Source organism: Eptesicus fuscus, chromosome 15, assembly GCF_027574615.1.
Source record: "Eptesicus fuscus isolate TK198812 chromosome 15, DD_ASM_mEF_20220401, whole genome shotgun sequence".
Taxonomy (NCBI): Eukaryota; Metazoa; Chordata; class Mammalia; order Chiroptera; family Vespertilionidae; genus Eptesicus; species Eptesicus fuscus.
This window is the reverse complement of record NC_072487.1, coordinates 45,810,386-45,831,994: the sequence shown is the minus strand read 5'-3', so window position 1 is coordinate 45,831,994 and position 21,609 is coordinate 45,810,386. Positions and strand designations below refer to the sequence as shown.

At 44.4% G+C, this 21,609-nt stretch overlaps 1 protein-coding gene across 2 annotated transcripts in view; it reads left to right on the top strand.

Moving 5' to 3' along the window:
* The first annotated feature begins 1,459 nt into the window (after positions 1-1,459).
* Positions 1,460-21,609, top strand: part of FRMD3 (FERM domain containing 3) — a 253,370-nt gene continuing 233,220 nt past the window's right edge. For both annotated transcript variants that reach the window (XM_008142039.3, XM_008142038.3), the window contains exon 1: positions 1,460-1,608. In XM_008142039.3, the coding sequence (XP_008140261.1) occupies positions 1,462-1,608 (147 nt within the window). In that variant the 5' untranslated portion in view covers positions 1,460-1,461. The remainder of the gene's footprint in view (positions 1,609-21,609) is intronic.

The window sequence follows — 21,609 nt, the reverse complement described above, 5'->3', positions numbered from 1 at the left end:
CCGAGGATAGGGTGAGCCTTTGGATGAGGAGTTCTGTATAGTTGCAGCAAGAGCTGACAGCTGAGCAACAAGTCCTCCCTCTAACTCCTTAATCATGACCTTTTCAGCCCAGGAAAGGGCAGCAGGGCAAGGGGCCTTCTTTTCCTATTCCCAGCCTTCCTGGTCTCCTCATCCAACCTCCATCCACCTGCCTCCACAGCCACCCCTTGGGCCCATGGGCAACACCACACAGGGGCTTGACTCACCGTGAAGATGCAGGGGCGGGAGGCAGGCAGGGAATTCCAGGGTCCCCAGTACCCAGAGATTGGTCTAAAATGGGGTGGGGCACTGGGAGCAGGTGGAAGGTCCCTAAAAGGGGTGGTGCAGGTTAGGGACCACCCATGTTCAGGTCTAAGGTACTGCTACCAAAGATCACACTGAAAATGGTGGGAATCATGAACATGAGAAATTGCTTAAGGAAGACTCCGAATTTCTCAGAGAATGAGATAGACTACAGTTATTATTTTTTTTTAAAAAATATATTTTGATTTCAGAGTGGAAGGGGGAGGGAGAGATAGAAAACATCAATGGTGAGAGAGAATCATTGACAGGCTGCCTCCTGCACGCCCCACACTGGCAATGGACCCCACAACCTGGGCATGTGCCCTGACCTGGAATCAAACCCACATCTCCTAGTTCATAGGTCAACGCTCACACCGGCCGGGCTCAAGTTAATATTAAATAAAATAAAGGCTCAGAAATACTAGTATCCTCATGCGTACCAGAGACTGTACTAGTAACTATTAGCCGTATTCCTGGTGTCGCTGTGCCAGAGCTTCATGGCACTCTTGGGGATTCGTTCTTGGTCCAACAATCCTCTCCCGTGCTGGAATCCTCCCTTTGGGTGTAGGTCAGGATCACCCTCCATCCCCGGTCCGTAGCCAGGTCCCTGGGGCCCAGCAGAGCCGGCACTGGCAGCGCAGCGAGTGGGGGAGCTGGGGCAGGAGGAGCGCTACCGGGAGCCGGAGCTAACGCCGCGGAGCAGGAGGAGGTGGCCGGGCCCAGCCTGACGCAGCGGCGACGGGAGCAGGCCACTGCGGGGCGCCCCGGCCCCCAGTCCCTCCGCTTTCTCCCCAGGCTGGGGCGCAGGAGTGAGTGCCTCGTAAGCGTGCTGGGGTCACGGACAGGGAGCCGAGACCGAGGGAGGCACAGGAGCGCGCACCCGGTGCAGGAGGCGGGGAAAGGAGGGGCAAGGCGCGGGAGGGGAGGAAGCTGAGAGAGCGGAGGGGGAGGAGGAGGGAGGGACCCGCCTGCTGCGCTCGGCAGCCCGGCAAGTGTGGCTGCAGGCGCCTGTCGCCACTGCTGTCCCGGGGCTGAGTGGCATCCAGGTGTCCAGGACGGTGCGTGCTCCAGCGTCTGTGTTACCGAGGGTGAGCGCCGAGCCGGCCCCAGCCTCCAGCTCGCTCCCCCGGGCCGCGGTGCATGTTCGCCTCCTGCCACTGTGTGCCGAGAGGCAGGAGGACCATGAAAATGATCCACTTTCGGAGCTCCAGCACCAAATCACTCAGCCAGGAGATGAAATGCACCATCCGGCTGCTGGACGACTCGGAGATCTCCTGCCACATCCAGGTGCGGGAGGCGCTGGGAGAGGGAAGCGGGTGCGCCTGGGCAGGGGAGGGGAGGGGGCGCTCTGCGGGTGGGCGTGCGCCGTCAGCCATGAGGAACCCACCCCAGGGCCTTGCTAGAAAGCCAGATTTCGTTTCCCGTCCTCTGAGGCTGGGAGCCCTACCCAGAGATGGGGGCACTGTCCCTGGCAGGCGCCAGGCGGACGTTATCTGCGCCCAAGCCCCTCCTGGCATGCACGCTTCGCACGCATCTGGCTGCGCCCAGGCTGGGGACACCAAACAGCTGCCTGTAGCCCCTCTGTCGCCTATCCCACCAGGAAACTGGAGTTCTGAGACCGAGAGGGGCACCTTTAGGTCGCCCACTCTTCCTTCCTCCTTTCCTCCACGTGGAGAAGGCATGCACCAGCCTGGGTCCACTTATTTTTCTTTACGGCACCGGCTCCAAAGATTCCATCAGACCCAACCACCCGCCCATCACCTTTACTTCTCTACAGTGTGTGTGTGTGTGTGTGTGTGTGTGTGTGTGTGTGTGTGTGTGTGTGTGTTAGACTGCGAAGTTTCCCCGGGAGGGAGGGAAGCTGGGCAACCCCGGGCTCCAGCCTTGAGGGATGGGGCGCGCCCTGCGTGGAACTGGAGCTACCTCGGAAGGAATCGTGTGAAATCTGAGTGTTTCAGAGAAAGGAAAAGGGCTGTGAGGCCAGTAGAGCTGAACTGAGCTGAGTTCAGGGCTCAGGGACTTCAGCAGGACCGGGGCCCAGGGAAAAAGCACCCCTTTGAGTATTGGTGGACATTCGCTCTCGCCCAAGTTGGAGATAGTGCTAGTTTGTTTGGGGGAAGGCAGCTTTGCTGGCAGCTCCATCCTCCGGTAATAAGTGCCGTTTGCTGGTTTTGCAGGAGAGCTGTTATGAGCTGCAAGGGTGTGTGTGTGTGTGTGTGTGTGTGTGTGTGTGTGTGTGTGTGTGTACTGTTAATGTGTGTATATGTAGGCAGGTGTGTGCCCTCTCCCACGACCCAGTCAGAGCGTACAATTTGGAAAGGTCGTGTTAGGGCTCAGCACTATTTGCTTCTGACTTTAAAATCTATTTACCCCGGGATTTCCTTTTCTCACCTACCGGGTCTTCAGTGAAGCTCAGGACTGAACTTCAGGCACTGGGCACCCTCTGCAGTTCTGGTGAAAGGTGAATGGGGGCAGTGTCTCCCAGCGGCAGGAATCCCTTCCAGGGCTGTGTTAACCAAGGATGAGTAAGTGAATGAATGAAAGGTCTTTCCCCTTTTTCTCCTAGTGGGAGCTGGTGACATGCAGCCAGCAACTAATTTGTAAGCTAACAGCTGGACCATTTCAAGGCAGGAATGTGGTGCCCCATGATCTCCCAGGAGAGTAGGCTCCCCCTGAATTTATTCTTTCTGGAGGATCTTGAATTTCATTCTGAGCTAAAGTTACCAATAAAAAGATGAGCAGGATAGGCAGTTTTTCTGCTGCCACAGGGCTGCACAGAAACATTTGGCATGTCCTGTCTTGTGATCCAGAGACAGGCGTTTGTGCACTTCGTTTTAAGTCCGAAGTGAATGTACACGTCTTTTAACCCGTACGGAATATGTGGCTAGTGGAGGGGCCAGCGGCAGGGAGTTCTCCTTTGCTCTGTCAGCCCTGTCTGCCCTGTTCTGTCCCACTTGGAGTTGCTGCCACTGTTTTTTTCTCTTTTCTGGTTCTGGACGAGGTCTCCTTAGGACGGATAGGTAGTCCTCAAAGGACATGTCTTTATTGTCTGGTGTTCTGGGAAACAAAATTGTAGCCAGTCTAATAGCAGTTTGGAAAGTTAGACTTTGTACGGTCCCACTGATGCCAAAGTGGTTAAAATGTTGATTTCAGCCTTCCTTAAAATAAAAAAAATCCAATGTTTCATTTGGTGGCACATCTTTTTCTGCACCTTCTGCCCCAAATGGCGATTATCATTTAATCAGTTAAAATGAATTAAAGTATTTTATTTTGATATCTTGGAACTTATCTCTTCCTAGAGCGTTCTAAACCCAGGAATTAAAATTGTGCTTTTGGGTATAAGGTCACACAAAAACTTGCCATTTATTTAGAGTGCGAACAAAATGCTTTTTTAAAAAAGAATCTTTTGGAGTCACCAGTACATGCCCTGGGGAAGCCATCTGTCTTTCCTTCCTCCTTCCTTCCTCTTTTCCTCCTCCTTTTCCCTCTGTAACCAAGTTAACGGAGTGTATGGACTCCTGAACAGTGTCACACATTCTCCTTTCATAACTACACAAAATGTGGATTACAGCTTTTTTTGGAACAACAACAGCTTTTACATATTTGTTTTCCAAATACTTAATTTTCATGATATTTTGACGAGAAAAACTTTCCAATACCTTAAAGGCCCAGTCTCAGCAGCCTGATAGCCAGTTCCAGTAGGAGATGCTGAAAGCCACTTGCTCAGCCTCTTCTTACAGGGCCTGGGATGCTGTCCCATTGTGCTACCCGTGTGTGAATGTTTCTTCTAGATAATGTGGAAGAGGACTGCCAAATGGACAGCGAGTCAAAGGGGAGTCTAGGGCACCAGACAGGCCTGGAGAAGGGGAGGAGTCACGAGTGCTCCCTCCTGGATTTTTCCAACTGAGTCAACCCTTGAAGTCTGGAGACTGTAGCAGGACATGACTTAGCTCCAACCTCTTTCACTCAGCCTTGCTGCTTCAAGAAGAGGGGAGTTCTAGCCATCTTCCCCACTCTACCCACTTTTTCAGATGCCAGCATGGTTATTTAAAAGTTCTTCTATTAAACCTATATTTAATACTGATTTTTATTGAGTAAAATATAGTAGGCTTTTACATTATTCGTTCTTTAGCAAAGCCTGGTAAGCATGGTAGGTATTATTGGGAATTTGGATTTGAATAAAAATCTTAGCATAATTTTTTAGCACATAGTAGTCCTTCAATAAATATTTTTAGGTGCAGATTTGATCCTTCCCTTTCTAGACTATTAAATCCATGAGAATAAGAACATTTTGTGGTTGATCATTAAGGAGTCCCCAAAACATAGATCGTACCTGACGTATAGTATGTGTTCACTAAACACTTGCTGAATGAATGAGTGAGTGCCCAATACTTAATCTAGCTCATTACCTATCAGCATGAGGCTAGCATGACAACACTGGATTTTGAATCAGGAGTTGTGTGGTATAGTTATGTTACCAACTAGTTTTGTGGCATGGAGTGAGTAATTTGATATTTGGAGTCAATGTTTCTTTTTGTAAAATAAGGGAACTGGGTTATATGGATGGCTTCAGTTTAAAAGTCTATAGTTTAATTATTACCTGAAACCAATTACCTAGAGTAAAACACTGCTGGTGACAGAGTGGTCATATACACATTATCTCATGTGGTTTTCATAACGATTCTGCTTCATGTCTATTTTATTAATGTTGTATTATTGAATGTTGTCTCAAACTTATGGAAAACGAGATTCAGAGAGAGTAAGCAATTTGGGGGACATGGCAAGTAAGTGGATTGGAACCCAGATCATTTGACTCAAAAATCCAGAGCTTTTTCTCTATAGCACTGCCTCTTGAAACTTGAGAGTTTGGATACTTTTGGCTGCAAGTAAGACAAGTAGCCAGGCTGAAGTGGCTTAAATGACAAGGACACTTACCTTACCTAAGGGGAAGTCCACAGGTAGGGCGGCCTCAGGGTTGTTCTTTCCAGTCTGCCTTCCTCCATGCCAGCTACATCACTATAGTCATCATGATTGTGAGATGGCTGTGCTAATTCTGGATGTCAGTCAGGCACTGCCAACCCACCATATAAAAGGTGGTATTTCCTCATGCACTCTTTTTATCATGGAAAACACCTTTTCTGGAGGTGCCGTTTGTCTTCTCATCAGATCCCTTTGGCCAGGATCGCAACATATACCCATGCCCTCCCTAGCTGCAAAGAAGTCAAGGAATGCAGGTATCTGGTGTCTTCACTTCTCACTCTCTATTATGAGAGGTGGGCTTTGCCATTATGGGAGGAATGGAGGTGTGTGTGTGTGTGGTGGTGGGGGGCAGGGAATGACTGTTGGCTAAGCAAGCAAGAATGTCTTTCAGAATAGATCAAATTGAGTTACAATTATTGTTACAATAAAAATTTCAGGAGAGTTTAATAAGATGCTATCTAAGCCCTGGCAGTTGATCTTTGTATGATCAAATTTCAGAACAAGACAAATTATTGGGTAATCCTTTGTACTTTGTGTTGTTAAATATGAGTTCTGTCCTTATTGAACTGGTAGGTCTGGGCAGCTACAAGCCGTCCTGTGTAAAGCAGGCGACTCCACTCTTGCTGAAGTGGCATTAGGCAAAGTGGTAGAGAACTTATGTTCTGAAGTGCTACTTGCTTGGGTTGGAACCCTGGCTAGTCAGGCGACTTTGGGTAAGTCACTTTACCTGTTTGGGCCTTAGTTTCCTCATCCGTAAAGTGGGGATAATACTGGCACAGACCTCATGAGCTTGTTATAAGGACTCAATGTAGAGTATATGTCAAATTCTTAGTACCTGGCGCATAGTAAGAGCTGAAAAAAATATTGACAGTTATCTTAATCTTATGTGAAGATATGTTAGAGGTAATCGTAAGTATTGGGAAGGCTTTGATTTAGAATCTAATGTCTCTAAGCCCAAACTCCATCACTTTCTGATTGTTCAAGACCTTAAACAAGTCACTGGGTCTCCTGTTTTTCATTTGGTAAATGGGCATAATACTAGTAATTCCTCAATTTCCATCTTTATCTGGGTCAGTGGTCGGCAAACTCATTAGTCAACAGAGCCAAATATCAACAGTACAACGATTGAAATTTCTTTTGAGAACCAAATTTTTTAAACTTAAAGTTCTTCTAATGCCACTTCTTCAAAATAGACTTGCCCAGGCCGTGGTATTTTGTGGAAGAGCCACACTTAAGGGGCCAAAGAGCCTCATGTGGCTCGCGAGCCGCAGTTTGCCGACCATGGCTCTGGGTTGTTGAGATAAAGCATGGTATAACTGTTAAAACATCACCCATATTCTAATCAACTTAGTTTTTTTTTTTTAAAGGAAGTAGTGTATAATGTCTGCTCCCTGAATTTCTTAACGGTTGGAACAGGAATTGGATAAGTCACATCAAAACATACATATGCACTAAATATCAGGCCCCATGAAAATCCTGCTGGTGAAATCCAAGCTAGATTTAGATGACAGCCACACCTTTTCTGTTAGTAAGGACAACCCAACACTCTCTCTGTCAAACTCATCTAGAATGCCATTTAGAGTTCACCGAAAATCAGACACAAAAGGAATAGGAGGGACGTTTTACAAGGACACTTAAATGTTGTAAAACAATGCTCCCCTTCTTACTATTCTATTATATGTAAGTATCCTACCTAATAATAGACAAATATGCAAATTGGCCATACCTCTGACACACCCACAAGCCATGCCCACAAGCCACGCCCACTATCCAATCAGAGCAAGCATGCAAATTAACCCAAACCAAGATGGCTACAGCCACAGAGAGCAAGGTTTCCTAGGTAACAGAGGAAGCCAAGCTTTCCGCCTGTCCTTGCCAGGCCTAAGCCTCCACTCAAGCTACAAAGTTTCAATTATAGAATGTAAACAAATTTAAACAAATGGCGGCAGAATGGAGCTTGAGAGAGCAGGCCAGGGTTGCCGCCAGTAACAGGGGAAGCAAAGCTTTCCACACACCCTGGCCGGGCCCACCCGCTTAAGGCAATAAAGTTTCAATTATAACCCCAACACAAATGGCTGCCAGCCTCGGAGGGAGCCCCAGGCTTGGCTCCACTCCAGGCTACAAAGTTTCAATTGTAGAAGGAAAATAAATTCCAGATACCAGGGCCTCTGCTTGGGTTGCCAGGGGGCATGGCCGGCCTGCAAACCACCACAGGCCCCTTGCTCAGGCCGCCCCACTCCCCAAGGGAACCCCCACCTGATCCGGGACACCCTTCAGGGCAAACCAGCTGGCCCCCACCCATGCACCAGGCCTCTATCCTATCTAATAAACAGATTGCTCATCACTGCAACACACAATATAGCTGCCCCCATGTGGTCAAAGATCCTGCCCCCATGTGGACACAAGATGGCCACCACAAGATGGCCAGCAGGAGAGGGCAGTTGGGAGGCACCCGGCCTGCAAGGGAGGGCAGTTGAGAAGGACCAGGCCTGCAAGGCAGGGCAGTTGGAGGTGATCAACTCTGCAGGAGAGGGCAGTTAGGGGTGACCAGGCCGGCAGAGGAGGGAAGTTGGGGGCAAACAGGCTGGCAGCAGAGTGGTTAGGGGGTGATCAGGTTGGCAGGCAGAAGCGGTTAGGGGCAATCAGGAAGGCAGGCAGGCAAGCAATTGGGAGCCAGCAGTCCTGGATTGTGAGAGGGATGTCTGACTGCCCGTTTAGGCCCAATCTGGGATCGGGCCTAAACGGGCAGTTGGACATCCCGTGAGGGGTCCCAGATTGGAGAGGGTACAGGCTGGGCTGAGGGACAACCCCCCTCCGTGCACGAATTTCGTGCACCGGGCCTCTAGTCCTTACATATAATAGAATATGGCCCAGTGCTGACGTCTTTAGACCAGAATACTTGGGCCAGCTCTTTGTATTCAGTATATTATGAAAAAATAAAGTAATCTTATTTCAATGGTCTGCGAAGATCTTATCTCTTGATGTTCTCAGAGCAAATGCAAAGTGTATTGACTGTGGGGAGAAAGAATACTGTTAGCTTCACATCATTTGGACACTATATCTGCTGGATGCTTTTAACTTCATCTAGCAAATTCTAATTCAAGCTGACATTAACATTAAGCACATTTACTGGTTCATTTATCCAGAAGTTGTGATTTAAGGACTGAATTCAAGTACTGTCCTGCCCATTGTGATGGCTTTATCCTTGGACTGGTAATGAAAAGGTTATAGTAGTTCCAGTTCTCACGTTTTTATAGGACACCCTCCAGAGGCAGAGAGAAACCATTTCCAACTCAGCATCCCAAGCCAAAGTCCTCCTAGGTCACATGTCCTCCCCTGAACCAGTGACTGTAGTCAGTGGAAGGGAATCTTATAATTAGCTTAAGGTGACTAGAACTTGACCCTGGGACTCAGTGTGGAACCAACTTTCTTCCTGGTAGTGGTCTGCATGGAAGGGTCAATATCTAAAAATCAGGGCTTTCTTCAGAAGGAGGAAGGGGGAAGGTGGAGATGGCTCCAAGGAAGATAACCCACCATATCTATCCCAGATGCTTTGTCTGGGTGAGTGGTCCTCAAAATATGGTCTAGGGACCCCTGGAAGTCCTTGAGATATTTCAGGAGGTCTATGAGGTTCAAACTATTAAAAAAATTCCCCATCTCTGATCCATTTTGTATTCATTTTTGTGTATGGTGTGAGGTAGGGGTTCAACTTCATTCTTTTTCTTTTTATCCAGTTGTCCCAGCACCATTTGTTGAAAAAAATTTTTTTCCTCCATCAAATTGTCTTGTTACCTTTGTTGAGCTGTTGTTTGCTTTTTCCACTCTCATTCTCTCACAAATGTACGGTGGATGTTTCCAGAGGCCGCATTGAATGCAGAAGCAGATATGAGAATCCAGATGTCTTCTAGTGAGCCAGACATTAAAGATATTTGCAAAATTGTAAAACAATGCTCCCCTTCTTACTAAATTAATTATTATTTTGTGAATAAGTTATTTTTATAAAAATATGTAATTTATATTAATGTGCAGTGGGCTTATTATTATTTTTAAATGAATAAAAAATGGACTGAAAATATTCTCAGCAAATATTGATATATACAACCCAAATAAAAATCCTATAGATCCTCAATAGTGTAATGGAGATTTGAGGCCAAACAAGCTTAAGAATTACTTGTTTTGGTGACTATTAATCCCTGAAAAATTAAAAAGAAAACCAAATAAAACAAAATAGAACTTCCACGCTTCTTGGACCTCCAGGATTGCAAGTATTTGAAATTATATCAATGAAATAAGAAATACCCAATGTGTCTCTAATCAGTTTTTCCCAGTGGATAGAGCATCAGCCTACAGACCAAAGGGTCCCGATTTCAATTCTGGTCAATGGCATGTACCTTGGTTGCAGGCTCCCACATGGCCCAGGCCCTGGTCAGGGCTCGTGCAGGAGGCAACCAATCAATGTGTTTCTCTCACATTGTTGTTTCTCTCTGTCTTTTCCTCTCTCTTCCACTCCCCTAAAAATCAATGGAAAAATATCCTCGGGTAAGGTTTAACAACAACAAAAAAGATAAAAAAAAAAACCCCAAACAAACAAAAAACACCCAATGTGTACATGGAAAATGTGTATATGTGTATTTAGAATTCTTAGTAGTAATCATATACCTGTGTGTTTGTGAGAGTGTGTTGCAATGTTAAACGTAGAGGTTACACAAGGCCAGGTTCTGCTGTAGTAAGCATTCCCCAATTGCACCTGCTTTCTAACTGAATTGTGATTTTTCAACTTTAATAATTAGATAAAGCCGAGTCTTACTTTGAGACCCTTCTTTGGTTATGTACCATGATGCATTAAGTCTTTGAAATGTAAGCCACTTGAATTAGGTCTGTGAGTCACTTGAATTCTTAAGTTGTTACTTCTTTTTCTAAGTAGGCATTTTGAGAGAACTTAAAAACATTGCAGGAATGGAAATGTCAGAATGTACCCCAGGAAGAATCTGAGATTCACATGCATAAGTGACAGGTGTTGGGTGGCTAGCACGTTCCTCTCTTAGTCCCAATTTTGTGTGATGAAGGGTGCAAGTTGCTCCTCCTCTGAAGCAGCAGAGAGCCAGATGCGGAGTCCAGAGATGGGAAACAACGGGATTATGGTCAGGGGCTGTCAGGGAAGCTTTTACAACTGAGACGTGAACTTGGTTCAGGCTAAAAAGTGTCGGTGTTCAGTTCTGGGAGGAATGCGTAAATGTTTCTCAGTCTCTGATATAGTAGTGGAGCTCCTTTATTCTTTTTAAAAATGCAGATTCTGACTCAGGGGGTCTTGAGGAGGACCCTGAAATTTGGCATTTCCAACAAGCTTCCAGGTGCTGCTGTTGTTGGTCTGTGAACCACACTTGGAAGAGTCAAGTGTTCATGGAACTTATCTTTTTCATAATTCTTTTCTTATATAATTTATATAATTTTCTATAATTTTTTCATAATACTTTCCTTGAGTGTGGGACATTTTGGCTGTTACCTCCTTTGATAGTGCCTTACCTGCACATTTCTCTTAGTAGATGGTCAATGAGTGTTTGAGTGACTGGGTGAGTGAGTTAAAATAATTCATTGAGGTGTGTCTATCATGATAGACCAAAGTGCTGATTAGACACTGATGCTGGGCATGGAATGATTCCTTCTGACTCCCACCCCAGCCAAATCAAGAGATTGCTTTTAAAACAGGATTTCCTGTGATGGCCAATCTGATGAAGTGTTGAATGTCTGTGAGAGCACATTGGGGACTGGGGTTAGTGAGGGCCTTCTTGTCCCTCTGGTCCATACTTCCCACTTCTGTTTTCCTGTATCCTGGACTCTTGATGGCATTGTGGAGGAATTCTGGCAACTTCTCATCACAAACAAATCACTATGCCCTGGTCAGTGTGGCTCAGTTAGTTGAGTGTTGCCTGGTACACTGCAAAGGTGGTTGTTTCAATTCCCGATCAGGGCACATGCCAGGTTTGCAGGCTCTATCCCCAGTAGGGGGCTGATTGATGTTTTTCTCTCACATCGATATTTCTCTCTCTGTAAAAATAAATAAAAATATTTAAAAAAATCATTGTGTATAATGACTAGCAGTGCCTGGAAGCTCCCAGAGGCATAGGGGGCCCAGCTGTTCTCAGTAGCAGAAGTGACCTTGAGGGACAGTGACCCTGGAGGACAGTGAAAAGTGCATTTGAGGTGTAACATAAGCTGTGGAGCTGTTTGTTTTGGTGATTTTCCCCTGAAGGTGCAGAGGCAAATGAGAGGATCACTTTAGCAAAAAACAAAGCTCATTCTAACAGAGAACATTTGTATAGATCAAGAAATTATGCTTTTTCATAAGTAAATTAGTAAAGTTTTGAAATAACATTAATATTATTTGATAAACATGTAAAAAACATCTTCTGTATGCCAAGCACAGAGTGGGGGATGGGAAATAAAAATAAAATAAAATCAGCTGTCAAGAGGCGCACAGTCATTTGTGGCGAGAGAGACAAAGTAGTGATGCAAGGACAAAATGTCAGAGGCAGGGACAGGTACATGCAGGTGGAGGACGAAGAGGAGGCATCCGTATTATACTGGGGCAGCAATAAGTATCTCTGCTATAGATCAATCTTGCTTAATAATTAATGGAAAAGTGGAAGTCAACTCTTTGAAGAAGGGGAAAAGGCATTGCAGGCAAGGCGATCCCTTGCTTGGCATGAAGCAGCATGATTGCAGGTGGAAGTGAAGCAAGGAAGAATCCAGGTGAGTTCCAGGTGGTTGGGTCCAGTGACAGGAATAACGGTGATGCCACTCCAGGAGAGACAGGACCGGCAACGTAATTTTTGTTGCAAAATGAACATGTGTGACCTCTTGTTCAAAATTATTAAGAATTTTAGGATGGGGACAGCAGAACATTGAGCCAAGTATGGGGCCCTTCTTAGTATGTGTCATATACCATGAAGCTGGCCCTGAGAAGATGGAACAAAGGAGATGCAGTTTGGAGGGAGGAGATGATGTGTTTCATTTTGGGCATGTTGACTTTGAGGTGCCTGTAGGGTATCCAAGTGGAGAATTTCCAGTAGGCAGTTGGATATAAGGAATGAGAGACAGCAGAGTGGTCTGTCACAGAGACTTAGATAAGAGAGTTTTTAATGTTCATGCAAGTGGTGGTAGAGACCATGAGGTATGAATGAAACTACCATAATAGGGTCTCACTTTTTTGTCCATGTTTCTGCTTGGGTCATCCTTGTAAATCAAACCAATGGACTATGAGCGTTGGAATTCTTTCCTTCTTGGCAAACTGCATCTCCTTTGTATTTGATTATTTTTTATGAGCAAGAACTTCCCCACTTTGTTCTGCAACTAGGGCAGCCAAATACAAGTTATCAGTGAAAAAGCAGTTTTCTGCTCTTAATCCTCATTTTCTAACTTAGACTAGCAAATGAAAATAAGTCCATTCTTAGCTTTAAGGTTCTGAGTTACAAAGCATAGGATTTTTACTCAAGGGAAGTTACCATTTGAGACAGTGTCATGAATATTAAATAGAGATTACATTTAAAATTTCTACCACCATGGTACAACATTGAAGTGGAAGTCAACTCTTTGAAGAAGGGGAAAAGGCATTGCAGGCAAGGCGATATCTTGGTATGTGAGGAATAGCTTTGCGAGTCATGCTGCAATGGTTTATCTTTTATTTGATATTTTTTTGTATCTCAGATATCTTCTCTGGAAAATTTTGTTTTCTACTTAATTTCTGAGGGTTATTGTGAATATTAATTAAAATAAATTCAAGTTCTTTAAAACCATTAAAAGGAATAATCTAATATTAGTAACATAATAATCTGGATCTTAGATGTACAATAGAGTTTTGTCTAAATATGTCTATGTATTATGCTAAGGTTTGAAATGGGATTATTCTGTAGCAGAGGAAAGGAGTTAGTATGTTAACAGATCAGGGTTTGGTTTATTATCTCTTGCCTTAGAAGCATAAACTGTTCTTTAAGGCACTAGGCTTGTTGGTCTTGAAAGGATTAGTCTTTACACACAAACTGTGAAAATTCAAATACAGTATCATTTACTAATGGATTGATAATAAAATGAAACAGTCTTAAAAATCAATAACTAGTTAGCCTCATTAATAGAAGACAGGATAAAACCTAATTAATAAATTGGCTAATAATCTTTTCTTGACGTTCCTAGCTGATGTTATTTTTTTGGGCTGGTCTACACCTATTATTGTCCATTGTTCTGAGAATAATGCTAGTCCTTCTGATCTGTATGTGTGTGTAGGTGTCATCTACAGTGTATGGAGTGTGGGGTATTTAGAGATTCTTTGTTTACAGGTATCCTTTAAACTCATGAGCCTCTTTATATCCTTGAGTAGTATGTTAATAGTGTGTATTAGCTAGTTGATTCAGTTGAGACCTAGAGATGTTATGTGATTTGCCGAAGATTGCATATTTAGCGAAATTAGGATGGGATATAGTGTCTTGGGTTTTAGGTTTGCTCCTACTATACTAAATACTACCATTATTTTGGTTTTGAATCTTCCTTGTAGTCTAAATGATGAAATTCTTCCCACTGACAACTTTCTGAATTACACAAAGGAAAAACCATACACTGATTACATGTCTGGGTAAAGCAAGCCTATTGGTATCTCACAGCTGTCATCTAAGGACAGTTCTAGTTCTTCTCTACTTCCTTTTCGTCAACATGTGGCTCAGTGTATATCCGAATGAAAATTGCAATCAACTTATCATGTATTTAGGGATAGTTTGGCATTTAACATATCTAGATAATTGAAAGATATCCTCCCTTTACATGTTTGGCAAAGTATAGTCATTGCTTGTAGTTTGAAATTTCAAATTAACTCTCAAGAAATTGCACAAAAAATAAAAAAGATACTGTCAGTATAATTTTTTTTACCTATTCTCTAAGGTAATTTACCTCTTAGTTTTGAGATTGACTCTGAAAATTGAAATTTTAGCAATTCCAGACCATGATGTTTAGAGGACTTCTAGAAAAGTACAAAAACAAAGTGTGTGTGTGTTTTTGTTTGGTTTTGTTAGGCACTAGCTACATCCTTGTTAGCCTCTCTTTGTTTTGAAGGCTTAGGCAGAAGAGTAATGAAATCTCTGGAGTCAGGAGTAGAAAAAAACACGTCGTCCCACCTGGAGCCTTGTCAGGGAAAACTTCGCCTCTTGTGTTCCCAAACCTCCAGGGGGATGTATTTCTGCTGAGGAGCATCCTGGCACGGGGGTGGGGTGGCTGTGGGTGGGGGACCTTCAATAACACACTTTGTCCCTAGGGTTTGGAGATGTAATTTCTCCACCAGGTGTAGATGGCACTTTCTTGGTTCAGTGCTGATTAAGAGAAAAAAGAGGAGGGAAAGCTGTACAGTAATTCAAGGGCAGCCGTGAAGCCGGAGTTTGCAGTGCCAGCAGCAGTGTGGAATCTGAGAATAGCAAATTAGAAGAACAAAGCAGATTTTAATCATATGCCACAGAGAGGAAGGTGGTTTAGGTTTATCTTCAAATTGTACCTCCATTAGAGGAAGGGAGGCTTTTAGTGCTATTATCCAATATTTATTGTTAAAAATTTCTTCCTGCCTTTCCCCCAGTCTTTCTTTAGTACACCCATTAAGGGGAAATGCCAGTTTTTTTTTCTCTGAATGTATTGAGCAGTTATTAAATATGAATCATTTTCTGGATGTTACTGGAAATGATTTTGAGATTCAGTATCGTCACCCTTTAGGAGATTTTAGTCTGAAGGTAAAACTGAAGATTATAAAAGTATCCCCTCCCATCTTTTCATCAATCTATCCACCCACCCTCTCCTCCATGCATCCATGCACCCACCATTCATCCCTTCATCACACAAACAGTTATTGGGGACCTATGGTAAGGACTGGTCTGGGTACCAGAGATACAAAGATAAGAAAGAGTCTAGTCCTTCCCAGTAGAAAAGACAGACACCTAAATAGCTTCAGGGTGGTGCTATTATGGTAGAAGAACTCACCAGGATATTACTGGAGCACATAGAGAAGCCAACAGTAGAGGCAAGGTATGGCTTGGGGAAGATGTAACCCTCCTTTAATCTCTGGTCACTCTCTTCCATAGTCACTACTACTCAAGAGGATACTCTTTGAAATGGATCACTGATACTTTCTAACTCACATTTAAGCGTGAATAAGCGCATCTCTAAGACCTTTGCTTTTCTTGAGAGTATCTCAGCAAAAATTGTACCAAGAAAAGTCACCCCGCCTTTCCCTGCTTCCTACCAGATTTTCACCCTCAAAGTGTCTCCATGTGGAAATTCCGAGCAGCCACTGGGGCACCTAGTCCAGCCTTGGAAGGACAGGATAGGTTTTCTGGAGGAGATGAAGTCTCAGATGAATTTTAAAGGAAAATAGGCATTGACTGGCCACTAAATTGTGTGTGTGTGTGTGTGTGTGTGTGTGTGTGTGTGTGTGTGTGTGTGTTGAGAAGGGGTGCCTGCGTCTGTCTCAGGGAGTACCTGAAGTCCAGAGAAGAGAAGGGTCTCAGTTAACCTGGTGAGTGACAGAGAAGATGGGGACCTTAGTGTCCAGAATTCCACTTTCATAGTTCTTTTGATTTCATGATCGTTTATGTGAGCTTGGTTAACGTTGCTGTTTTTTCTTTGTACATAGAAATAAGTGGCATATAATCATTTAAGTTCAAATTTCACTCTCCATCTGGTATATAGAAAAGAGATAGACTTTTGTTTATTAATCGCTTATTAGTTTCAGGAGTGTTTTCTTTTTTGTTGATTCTTTCTGATTTTCTACATAGATGATCATGTCATCTGTGAACAATGACAGTTTTATTGCTTCCTTCCCACTGTACACTTTTTATTTCCAGGTGTTGCCTTTTTGCGTTAGCAAGGCCTCCCATGTTGAAAAGAGTGGGGAGAGGGAATATCCTTGCCTTGTACCTGATTTTAGTGGGGAAGCTCATAGTTTCTCACCATTGAGTGTGATATGAGGTATAGGTATTTCATAGATTTTTTTTTGTCAAGTTGAGAAAGTTTCCTTCCATTTCTAGTTTATTCAGAGTTTTTTTAAAAAAAATCATGAATAGGTTTGGAATTTTGTCAAATACTTTTTTGTATTTATTGATATAATCATATGACTTTCTTTTTTAGTTTGCTGTTGTGATGGATTACATTAATTGACTTTGAATGTTGAACCTGCCTTGCATACTGGATGAATCCCACTTGGTTGTGGTGTATAATTATTTTTATACATTTTAGATCATCTAATGATTTATTTAGTTTTTCTTCCCTCCCCCACCCCAACCCTCATCATCTAATGATTTAGACCAGGCGTCCTCAAACTACGGCCCGTGGGCCACATGCGGGTGTTTTTGCCGTTTTGTTTTTTTACTTCAAAATAAGATATGTGCAGTGTGCATAGGAATTTGTTCATAGTTTTTTTTAAACTATAGTCTGGCCCTCCAACGGTCTGAGGGACAGTGATCTGGCCCCCTGTTTAAAAAGTTTGAGGACCCCTGATTTAGACAAAGGAAATTCATTTCAAAAATTGTATTTATTACTATTACTATTATTATTATTGTTATTATTTTAAACAAACCCTTGTGTTGAGGACTGACTTTCAATGGATCACAGCAAAAAACTTCTAATTATTGATAAATAAACAGAACATCAATAATTTCCCCCATTATTTATTTTGGACATACTATCTTTTCTCTTTAATAATTATTATAGAGCACATAGTAAAAGTTCAAATAATACAAAAGATCATTCAATGAAGAATAAATAATTTCTCTACACCTGATATACTTCTCAGAGGCTACTACTCACCACAGACCTTCTCAGAGGCCACTACTCGCCACTACTCACCTACATCCTTCCAGAATTTTCTGTTTCTTTTTAGGAAACAATATTGACCACCTTTTATCAGGGGGAAATAACAACCCCATTGGGTTACAGTTTGTATAGGCCAGATGACCTGCAGAATTGTTTTATAGGGCTAGTTTAGCTAACACTTCTAGAACTAGGGGAAGACACCACAGTTGTGTGTGTGTGTGTGTGTGTGTGTGTGTGTGTGTGTGTGTGTGTCTTAAGCTCTGAATGCCTCCAGAAATGTTGCAGCCTGCTTCATGTTGTTCTAAGCACCTTTATTCTCTTCGGTGATTGATAGTCATATCCCAGTTTTGGGGGCATGTCCTCACTGCTTTTTCCATCGCCTCATTTTACTTTCCCCCTTTGCAGTGTGAGTGGAATAAATGAAGAACCCTGTCACGCTCCTCTTCCCCTTCTCTGCTCACTTTCATGTCTTGCAGACTTAGAATGTCTTTAGAGGACCTTTCCTCTCAAGGGCTCTGTTGAAAATTCCACTCTCTCAGTGATGTGTGAACAGTCAGAGATGCTAAAAGACATCTGACATGTGAGATTCCTTCCAGGGAATTGTGACTTACTTAGATCCCAGGGAACCCCAGATAGTGAGGGGCAAGGGGAAAGGGGGCCTGGCCTCCAGGTGGAGGAAACCAGAAAGGGAAGGCCAGAGATGTCCTCAGCTAGTATGTGTGAGCATGCCTTGCAGCAAGGGTATTGGGTGCATATACGCCCATGTAGTCACTTTGCTCATTTTGCAGGAGCGCTTAGAAGGGTCTCCCAGTTGACCAATTGGTCAGCTAATAAGCATTTACTAAATGAACAAAAACATTTTTTTAAATTAATCCTCACCCAAGGATATTTTTTCCATTGTTTTTTAGAGAGAGTGTGGAAGGGGGATGGGGAAGAGATAGAGCGAGAGAGAAACATCGACGTGAGAGAGACACATCAATTGGTTGCCTCCCCATGAGCCCTGACCAGAGCCAGGCTAGAACCTGCAACCCAGGTATTTGCCCTTGACTGGGAATTGAATCCTGGACCCATTGGTGCACAGGCTGATGCTCTAATCACTGAGCAACACCAGCCAGGACAAAAATCAACAAACTTTTAATGCCTCATCACACCCACTATCTGACTTTCTCTCTCAAGTGACACTTCCAACCACAGTGCTGCTTGTTACTGTTTTCATAGCAGTATGGCTGTTGATGAACTTGTTCATTCCTTTGGGTGCCCACTGGCTGTCTGTCTTCCCCACTAGACTGGCAGGTCCAGGAGGGCAGGCTGCTGCATCCCAGTGTCTGGACACTGTGGGTGCTCAATACAAGTATTGGTTAGCTGAAAGAATGCAGAAATGAATACACTTTATCAATAATAATAACAATAGCGACAGTGATTGCTACTATTTGTTGAGCACTTACTAGGTGCCAGCCCCTGGCCCAAACGCCTTTCTTCTCATTTAATCCTCAGAAGCAGCCTATGAAGTGAGAATTAATACCCCTACTATCCAGGTTAGGAAAATGGGCCACAGAGATGGGTCCTGCCCAAGTCACACAGCCAGTAAGCGGTGGGCTGAGATTTGAACCCTGGTCTGTCCAAGATCTCGAAGTTCAAGAGATTAAGGTGTGATCCCTAGAGTTGTCAACCCTGAGCAGTAACTTTCGAAAGGGCCCCAGTCAAAGGAGTGGGTTGGCACCTTCCTGGTGAGAGTCGGGCGCTTGATAGCAGATCAGGCACCTGCTCTTCAGGAATCGAGCTGGAGACGCCCACACACCCCGTCAACATGCGCTGCAGAGCAGGCTTATCCCCGATGCGGATTCCTGGTGGATATTTTGAGCAGTTGTGAATTATTTAGGTGCTGAGGCAGAAACACTTCCTGGCATTGAATCCTAGCTGAAAATTGTGCATGAAATGAAAGCCAAGAGATCCAGCAGTTATTTCTTTTTTGAGTTAATGAATGGGGGAGAAAAATAACCCTTCAGCAGCTGGCCAGATGGTTCACCCTTTGTTACTCTTTCCTGGCTCTCCAAGTGGCCCCTTGGTGCTTGCGAGTCTTTTTATTTTTATTACTAGTGGCCCGGTGCATGAAATTTGTGCACATTAAAAGGGAATTAATTAGAGGAAATATTTTAATATTGCTATTTGCCCTTTCTCTATAATAGAAGTGTCAGAGATGAAAGAAAATTAGTCAAATGTATATGAAAATCTCCCTCCTGTCAGAGTCTGGGGCACACCACGGGACACAGAGTCAAGTCCCCACCCACCCGTTCGCACCTTGAAATTGCGCGAGACCCAGACCTGGCTGGCCCCACCCCCGTCAAGCCCCACAGGGCGGGGGGTGCAGCCTCAGGTCCCCCGTCAAGCCCCGCCAGGCAGGGGGGCGCGCAGCTTCAGGTCCCTTGTCAAGCCCCACTGGGCGGGGGGGGGCGCAGCCTCAGGTCCCCCAGCCCAGTCTCCGGTCCCCTGGCCCCAGGGCAGGGGGCATGGCCTCAGGTCTCCCATCAAGCCCTGCCGGGAGGGGGACACAGCCTCTGGTCCCCCAGCCCCGGCGTGAGGGTGCAAGGGCGCGAGGGTGCGAGGGCGTGATGACCATTTGCATATTAGCTCTTTATTATATAGGAATGTCGTATTTTGCAAATTAACAGAGGGCTGTTTTCACCATCCTGGGTGCCCAGAGAGCGCTCAGTGTGATCAGTTCTCCTGCCAGCAGAGCTGAAGCTGTGAGAGATACAGGGCTTAATGAGCACCCTGGTCAGTGGCAAGCTCCCTCCTTCTCTGGGCCTCTCCGAGCCTCCCAGCTTTCCCATCCCCTCAGCTGTTATGCTATTAGGGAATCAATTGAGCCTATTATTGTGAATTTATACAGTGCGTATATTTTGTAAAATGCCTCATATTCAGTTCATCGGTCATTTCCTTAAGCCAGTCACTAGGCGTGGAAGGAGGAAAACCTGGAGGAATTCAGGCTTATCCTAGTGAGTTAACCCCGTGAGAGCAGAACGGGTAAGAGGGACCACGTGCATCTTCTTAATGAAGCTCAGTGCTGCTCAGTCTGTAACATCTGTTTTTTTTTTTAAAAAAACAGCTTTATTAAGATATAATGCACATGCCGTACAACTTAGCCATTGAAAGTGTGTAATTCAGTGCTTTTTAGTATGTTCACAGAATTGTGCAGCCATCATCCCAGTTGGTTTTAGAACATTTCATCATCTCTCAAAGGTGGTATGTGCAGCCATCATCCCAGTTGGTTTTAGAACATTTCATCATCTCTCAAAGGAACACCAGATGACCCTTAGTTGTCAATGCCCCCAACCCCTGCACAGCTCCCAGCCCTAGGCAACCACTAATCGACCTTCTGTCTCTCTACATTTGCCTAGGATCATATAATATGTGGTCTTGTGAGTGCCGTGTTTAAATTATCATCATGACTTCCAGGTTCATTCATGCTGCAGTGTGTATCTGTACTTCACTTCTTTGTATCATCAAATAATATTCCACTGTATGGATATAGCACAGTTTGTTTATTCATTCACTGGTTGATGGGTATTTGGGTTGTTTCCACTGTTGGTTATTATGAATAATGCTGCCATGAACATTTGTGCACAAGTTTTTGTGTGGACATATGTTTACGTTTACCTACGAGTAGACAGAATTGCTGGTTCATGCGGTAACTTTACATTTACATTTTGAGCAACTGGCAGACTGCTTTCCACAGCAGCCGCTTTATTTTACATTCCCGCGGGCAGTGTATGGGGGTGCTGATTTCTCCACGTCCTCCCCAATAATACTTGTTATTGTCTGACATTTTTGCTGTAGCCATCCTAGTTCAGGTGAAGTGGTGGAGTGGATTTGCATTTCCCCGATGGCTTCAACTTGCATCTTTTTTTAAAAAAAATCCTCACTCAAGGATATATATTTTTTATTAACTCTAGAGAGAGCAGAAGAGAGAGAGAAAGATTGATGTGAGAGAGTGAGGGAGAAACATCGATTGGTTGCTTCTCCTGGATGCGCCCCGATCGGGGATCAAACCTGCAACCTAGATATGTGTCCTGACAGGGAATCGAACCCACAACCTTTTGGCATATGGGACGATGCTCCAACCAACTGAGCCACCCAGCCATGGCTTAACCTGCATCTTGACAATAATTTTTTACCTTAGGCGGTTGAGTATTCCGTTGGGATTTGAAATTTGAACAGGCGAGGAGAGAATGGCTGTTTCTGAGTCCAGCTCCCCTCAGGTGGCCCATGTCCAGGGGTGTCCCTCACTCCTGAGCCTCTTCCATCTGGGCTCGGGGGGAACAGGGGACCATGGCCGAACCACGGCTCAGGGCCTCACTCTGTTGGCCACCTTCACAGCTGTTCTGCTTCACTGGTTATTCTTAATTCTCACGCGATCCACAAGAAAAGTGACTATTTAAAGCAGTTTGCTCTTAAAGGTCAGTTATAGCTGTG